The sequence below is a fragment of the Agelaius phoeniceus genome, chromosome 2, assembly GCF_051311805.1.
Source record: "Agelaius phoeniceus isolate bAgePho1 chromosome 2, bAgePho1.hap1, whole genome shotgun sequence".
NCBI classification, from domain to species: domain Eukaryota; kingdom Metazoa; phylum Chordata; class Aves; order Passeriformes; family Icteridae; genus Agelaius; species Agelaius phoeniceus.
In genome coordinates, this window is record NC_135266.1 from 3,773,338 (window position 1) to 3,781,078 (window position 7,741).

Here is a 7,741-nt window from a genome sequence, read left to right on the forward strand (position 1 = left end):
TGCAGGTGGCTGAGTGCCCTCAAACAGCAGCTTCCCTTTAGAGCTGACCTGGCTTTAAACCCCCCCCGTGCAGGGACTTGGCAGCAGAGCACTGAGAGGAACCAGAGATTATTTTTATGGATGTGCTGCTCCTTCTTGTTCCTTTTTCAGATGGATTCCAGAAAGTTCAGGCTGTTTGTCTGCCTGGTGGGGCTCAGCAGTGCCAGCCTCTGGCTTTTCCACACCTGGACCGACTTCTGCCTGTTCTGTGAGAGCACCCAGGGTTTCCTGCTCCCCACGGAGACCTTCAGGAGGATGGAAGGGAACTTCTCCCAGCTCCCAGATGTGGACTGCCACAAGAACCCTCCCTTCCTTGTGCTGCTGGTGGCGTGCTCGTTCCAGCAGCTGGATGCCAGGATGGCCATCAGGCACAGCTGGGGCAGGGAGAGGACGGTGGCGGGGAAGCGCCTGGTGACCTTGTTCCTGCTGGGGAGCCCTGGGGACCCAACCCAGCAGGCTGGCCTGGCTGCTGAGAGCCAGAGCTACAGAGACATCATCCAGAAGAACTTCACTGACACCTACTACAACCTGACCCTGAAGACCATGATGGGGATGGAGTGGATCCACAGGTTTTGTTCCCAGGCCAGCTTCGCCATGAAAACCGACACGGACGTGTTTGTCAATGTGTTTTACCTCACTGAGCTGCTCCTGAGGAAAAAGAAGAGCACTGGGTTCTTCACAGGCTTTTTAAAACTGCACGAGTACCCCATCAGGACAAGAAGGAGTAAGTGGTATGTGAGTAGGGAAGAGTATCCCGGAGCAACCTACCCACCCTTTTGTTCAGGGACTGGATATGTTTTATCCAGCGACGTTGCCAGCCAGATCTACAACATTTCTGAGAGTGTTCCCTTCATTAAACTGGAGGATGTGTTCATAGGGCTGTGCCTGGACAAATTAAAAATTCAGCTGCAGGAGCTTCACTCGGAGCAGACGTTTTTCCCAGAAAGAATCAGGTTCTCTGTTCCTCGCTTCAGGAAAATCGTGACGTGCCATGGAATCAAACCAGCTGAGCAGCTGAGCTACTGGAACCACTTGGTGGCAGCCACTCAAGGAGGAGTGCTCTAGCACCTACCTTGCCCCCCTGAACAGACTGAAATTCTCTGCTTTTCCAGGGCTGCTCCCCACTCCAGCAAAATCCCAATTAACTCCAGCTCCGTCACGTTAAAGGCTTTAGAAATGGTTGTTTTAATCACAGGATCAGAGAATTGTTAAGGTGGGAAAAGATCTCCAAGATCGTTGAGTCAAACCTTTGACTAAACACCACCTGGTCAGCTAAACCAGAGCACTGGGTGCCACATCCAATCATTCCTTGAATACCTCCCTGGGCAGCCCCTTCCAGTGCCCAATGATTTCCCAACCCAGTCATTCCTTTCCTTCCTTTCCTTCCTTTTCTTTTCTTTTCAAATCTTAGCAATGATTTCCCACATCCAGTCATTCCTTGAATACCTCCCTGGGCAGCCCCTTCCAGTGCTCAACCACCCTTTCTGTGAAAAAATTCCCTATTTCTGCCCAAGAACCTGCAAACCTCCTTCTCTCCATTCACTCCCACCTCTGTGCATCCCTTCTCTACACAAGTTACAATTTTTTTTTCCTGAAACATCCAGGCCTGCTAACCCACTCCAAATCTTGCTGCCAGAGGCCTGGGAACATTTCTGCTGTGCCAAACAAAAAGAGAAAAAAGTCAAAGCACTTTTGTTTGGGGAATAAAATCTGCAGCATCTTCTTGATGAATTACTGCACCCATCTGTGCAGGCACTTAAGGGATGATATTTGTAGCTGTCAGGATGCTCCCTCCTGGCATAGGGAGCTGCAGCCCTGCCCTTGCAGCCAGCTCTGAGTGGGCTGAGCTGCATCCTGGCACAGATCCCTCCTTCAGTCTGCACCGATTTTTTTATTTTTTATTTTTTTTTGCAGAGATGGTAGAATTTGCCCATGCAACACTCTCAGGACAGCCTTGGGCACTGCAGGTCACCTGGTGGAGGTGTAAAAGCTGCTGCAGCTGTTTCCTTGTGTGTGCTTCCTGCTGAAAATAATCCAGTGATGGAGCCAGTGCAGGGTGCCTGCTCTTCCTATTGAAATAGACCCTGGAGACATCTTTTATATTTGTGTCTCACTTTGATTGCCTGAGAGCTGCTGTGAATGGTTTGCCAAGGCTAAACCAGAGTCACTTACAGTGATTTAGACTTTTTTTTTTTTTCCCAAAGAGAAACTGGCTGTGTGAGTGAGAAGAGAGGAGGATTTTTCTCTTTTTATAACAAGACCTAGTGGAAAATATGCTCAAGTAATCATTCAGGCTGGGAGCCCTATTTCTTATTTCATTCCCAGGCAAGGACTCATGAAATCTCTGGGATGATTATAAATTTCAGAGATAAGGAGAGGGGTCTTTACAGCAGATGCTGAAAAATCCTTCAGGGCTCTGAGGAGAAAGGAGCTGAGAACTCCTCCCTTATGCAATGGTCCTGTTTGATTTTCCTGCAGGCACAGTTAGACCTGATAACAGGGGTCAGTGTTATCAGCATGGAATGCCTGTAATGTCTGTGGGAAGGGTTTTTTCTAAAAAGCAGTGAAAGTGGAGCTGTTCCCAAGGGGAGCTGAGGGGATCCAACATCCAGCACGGTAAAAGCTTGGAAGAAAGGCAGGAAAACAGATTTTATTATTTTGGAATTATTTATTTTTATTGTTTCTTTTCTTTTCATTGAAAAGAAGGATTATTTTCTTTCTTTCTTTCTTTCTTTCTTTCTTTCTTTCTTTCTTTCTTTCTTTCTTTCTTTCTTTCTTTCTTTCTTTCTTTCTTTCTTTCTTTCTTTCTTTCTTTCTTTCTTTCTTTCTTTCTTTCTTTCTTTCTTTCTTTCTTTCTTTCTTTCTTTCTTTCTTTCTTTCTTTCTTTCTTTCTTTCTTTCTTTCTTTCTTTCTTTCTTTCTTTCTTTCTTTCTTTCTCTTCCTTCCGCCACTTCCGCCACTTCCTCCTTTCCTTTCCTTTCCTTTTCCTTTTCCTTCTCCTTCTCCTTTTCCTTTTCCTTTTCCTTTTCCTTTTCCTTTCCTTTCCTTTTCCTTTTCCTTTCCTTTCCTTCTTGGCAAGGATTTTCCAAGTACCTCATTTTACTTGTCTGTGTCTGAAGAGCAGGGTAATATTTTCAGCAGGAAGATCCTGAGAAGTGTTTAATAATGGTCATAATATATAATTTCTTTTCCTCTGGTGTAACCTGAGATCACACACTTATTTTTGACCACTGATGATGAAAGAAACAATGTTAATTTGTTTGTCAGAAGAATGGTCTTTTGCATTTTAAGCTTCTTCAATAAAATTTTAATATTTTATTTAACGAATTAAAATATTTAAATAGCTGCATTTTGCTTAAAATTCAGCTATTTTTGAATACTTTTGCTGCCTTCAGAAGGCATGATGGGTCAGACTGATGAAGCCAAGCCAACATCTTTTTAATCACTATTCTTTCCATGTAAAATGCAGAAATATTTTGTGCCATTCATTGCTGTTGTGCCCAAGGTGGTTATTCCTTTAATTTATGGAAAATTGGTAAGCACAAAGGAATTTACCCTGGTCACTGCTAGCTCCTTGTCTTGAGGGGCAGAACTCTGTCAGCTGGGACAGCATCATCAGCCTGATGTTCTGTTCTTGTTCTCACAGGTAATAATACAGTCATAAAAATAATAATATTAGAATGAAATAATCCTGCAGGCAATTGCAGGTCTCACTCCCACCTCTGTGCCTGGTGCCAGCAGTTTGTGGCTTTGCATCAGCACAAAAAAAAGTCACCCTTGAAGGTGGCTTGACCTCTTGGCTGGGGCTTTTATTTGAGTCCAGGAATATTCCAAATTACTTGAATCCAGCTGCTGACTGTTCTTCTGCAGACTCAACCTCTGTATTTTCGGGGTTAAATTCCAGTGGAAGATGTCCCTGCCTGTGGTAAGGGGGTGGGAATGGATGTTCTTTAAGGCTCCCTCCACCCCAAACCCAGCACCAACCCCAAACCCAACCCCAACCCCAACCCCAAACCCAACCCCAAACCCAACACCAACCCTAACCCCAAACCCAACCCCAACCCCAACCCCAAACCCAAACCCAACCCCAACCCCAACCATTCTGTGGCTCCATGAATCCCATCTCTGCTGGACTGGGAGCAAGAACCTGACACAAGGTGCTGAAACCACCCAGGGAGATGGAATTGTCATTTCCAGTGACTGTGCAGGATGCCTCTGTTGCTGCCTTCAGGATGTTTTGTCCCCACACCAGTCTCCAGTGGCCTGACTGTCCAGAACTATTTCATTTGTCCCTGCTGAAGCTCTGCTGAGGAGCAGATGAGTTTGGGTTGCAATGTCAGGGATTCAGATTTTCAGGGATTTTTCTGTTCCTCTCCTCTTTGCAGAGTGGTTTCCCAAGTGAATGCATTCAGTTGCTGCACAGAATTGTCCTCAGTGTAATGATTTTCTTTGTGCAAATGAGAAACTGATCTTGTAATTCACAGGATCATAGAATTGTTTGGGTTGGGAAAAAAACCTGCAAGTTCCCTGAGTCCAACCATTAACCCCAAAAGATGTCCCTAAGCACCACATCCACACATTTTTTAACACTTTCAGGGACAGTGATTCCACCACTTGGGCTGCCTGTTCCTGTGCTTTACCACCCTTTCTGTGAAGAAATTTTTCATAAATTCAATCTAAACCTCCCCTGGTGCAACCTGAAGCCATTTCTTGTCCTGTTGCTTTTCACCTGGGAGAAGAGACCAAGCCCCATCCCAGCACACCCTCACTGCACTCCTCCATGGAGGGCAGTGAAATCCCCCCTGAGCCTCCTTTTCTCCAGACTAAACCCTTCCCCTGCTCCCTAGGCTGCTTTGAATAAGAATATATTAATTGAGTAATTAATTACTTAAAACATAAAGTTACCCTGCTGGAAAATGTGATTTAAGAAAAAGCAGATGATTGCATCTAAGGCAAATCCATTTGTTTAAACAAAACCACTGTGCTAGTGAGTTTATATGTATCAGCTAAATTAAATTAGCTTTTGCAGCTGAGGCCTCAGATCATGAATTTTAAAACAATCAAAACGGTATTAGTGGCCTTTTGCAAAATTAGATTCATTTTCCTATGAAAGGCCATCACAAAACGATCAGAAATGTAAGTAGAACTGTAAACACAATACTGCAGTGTACATATAATTATTTTTTAAATTTTGTATAGGCTGATAAAAGAATTCTGGCAATTTGGGGGCAGTTTGTCTGCAGAAGTTGAGCACTACTCCAATGTTTTTATGCATTCTGGGTTAGAAGTTCTTTAAATGTTTATTTTTTTTTTAATGAATAGCTTTGAAAAGGTCATGTAAAAGTTACTCCACTGCTTCTAAGTGGGGAGGAGTGCAGAAATCAGCAGAGCTGGCAGTGTCAGAGCTGGTTGCATTTCAGCACACTCTATTTCTTCCAAGATCAGTTTTTGGATGCATAAAAATTAATACATTTTTTTCCCCCACAACCCTAATTCATCAACTAACACATTCTCAGTTTAAATTAGGGTTTTCAAATCTGTGCACAAAGGATTTGGTCTCACAGCTCCTCTGACTCAGACTTATTGAGGAGGCACAACCCTCCCAGGCACTTCTGAAAATACAGAAGTGGATTTTTGCAATGGAAGTTTGGCCTTATTTCAGAGTGGAAGGGGACAAAAGGGCTCCTGGGGTGTGCTGGATGGGACAGGGATGCTGCTCCTCCTGGATGTGTGCAGGTGACAATGCAATGTTCATTTCAAAGGCGTGACAATGTTTGTATTATTTGCATAAAACATGAGAGTGTTGAGCCAGCAGTTCCATGTTTGATATTTTATTAGTAAAGAATTTTGCTATTTTAGTTTTGTGTGTTTGCTTGCCTTTCTGGTTGTGAATGTATCAAAGTTTTGATGTGTCAGGGGGGCTGCTTCCTTTTCCAGTTAAAATCAGTAGAATCTGAGAATCATTTGGGTTGGAAGTGACATTGAAGGTCATCGAGTCCAACCCCTGACCCAGCAATGCTGAGTCCAGCAGTCCCCATGTCCCCAAGTGCCACATCTGCACAAATCCCCCCAGGGCTGGGCACTGCAAAGCTCCCTGGGCAGCCCCTGCCAAGGCCTGAGCTCCCTTTCCATGGGCAAATTGCTGCTGCTGTCCAAGCTGAGCCTGCCCTGGCCCAGCCTGAGGCCGTTCCCTCTGCTCCTGTCCCTGTGCCCTGGGAGCAGAGCCCGACCCCCCCGGCTGTGCCCTCCTGGCAGGGACTTGTGCAGAGCCACAAGGGCCCCCTGAGCCTCCTTTGCTCCAGCCCCAGCCCCTGCCCAGCTCCCTCAGCCCCTCCTGGGGCTCCAGCCCCTCCCAGCTCCATTCCCTGCCCTGGACACGCTCCAGCCCCTCCAGGCCTCTCCTGCAGGAGCAGAACTGGGCCCAGCCCTGGAGGGGCTCTCAGAGCCAGCACAGAGGGACAATCCTATTGTGGTAATGGTCCCCTGAACAGGGAATAATTAGCATTGACTCTATGATTGCAGAAGGCTGATCAATTGTTTCATTAAGCTATACTATATTATTGTACTATACTATCTTACTAAGAAGTTTGTAACCCTTACTGACAGTCTGATACAGCTTTCACCTAATTGGCCAATCCCTCTAAACACCATCCAGTGTCTAATTAAGAAATCACTCTTTGGTAAATAATCTCCATAACACATTCTACATGTACACAACAACAGGTGCAGCAAATGGAGATAAGAATTGTTTCTCATTCTCTTCTCTGAACTTTCTCACAGCTTCCCAGGAAAATCCTGGCAGAGAACTGTGTCTCTGTCTGTTCAGAGGATCTGTGATCACCACACAATCCCTGCCCTGCTCCTGCTGCACACACAATTCCTCATCCAGCCCAGCTGCCAGGGGCCTCTTGCCCCCCTGGGCACCCCTGGGCTCGTGTCCAGCCCCTGTCACCAGCACCCCCAGGGCCTTTTCCAGCTCTCCAGCTCCTCTGCCCAGCCTGGAGCTCCCTGGGGTTGTTGTGACCCAAAGGCAGCACTCAACACTTGGTCTTCTTAAATCTGAATTTGAAACTGTTGAATTTTCTCCCCTCCTCAAAAATTATTTAGGAAATAGTGATGGAATTGAAAGAAAAAGAGAAATTTAACCACAGCTGATATCTCTGGGAAGAAGAGCCAAACTGAAGTGATTTCTGCCCCACTGTGTGCCTGAGGATGGCTGCCAGGCTCCTTCTGGGACCTGGAAGTACAGGGCTATTCTCTTATCACTTAAAAGAGAAATGTGAAATAACTGAAGACTGTCAGATTGATTTTCAAACACAAGCAGTTATGAACAAAAAAAAACCCATAAAAGTCCTCCCTTACTGCCTTTATCTTTTATCTTCCTTACATTTCTGATGCATTTTGTTTGGGTTTTTTTTTTACAGCTGGACTTCAATTCATTAGTTCATGACAGCAATATATTCCCAGAAACATCTACAAATATTGTCACAGGACTTAGACATATGCAGCACATAGGAGATCCAACCTGAAAAAGCAGAATTGAATTTGCACATGTTCTAGATGAGCAAACAAGAGACTTTATCCAAAGCCTTGTAATACAATGAATTTGAGGCTGTTCTTCTAAAAAATTCACTTAACTACATTTTCACTGAAAAATGTAATTGGATTATTTTAAGGGTTGAAAAATAATGTTTCACGTATT

The 7,741-nt window shown here is 44.9% G+C and overlaps 1 protein-coding gene across 6 annotated transcripts in view; it reads left to right on the forward strand.

Moving 5' to 3' along the window:
* Positions 1–2,823, forward strand: part of B3GALT5 (beta-1,3-galactosyltransferase 5) — a 38,298-nt gene extending 35,475 nt beyond the window's left edge. For 5 of the 6 annotated variants that reach the window (XM_077193284.1, XM_077193276.1, XM_077193261.1 and 2 more), the window contains exon 3: positions 151–2,822. In XM_077193284.1, the coding sequence (XP_077049399.1) occupies positions 151–1,104 (954 nt within the window). In that variant the 3' untranslated portion in view covers positions 1,105–2,822. Of the gene's footprint in view, positions 1–150 lie in introns of all 6 variants that reach the window. The other variant, XR_013186046.1, reaches the window with a different exon arrangement.
* Positions 2,824–7,741: the final 4,918 nt, after the last annotated feature.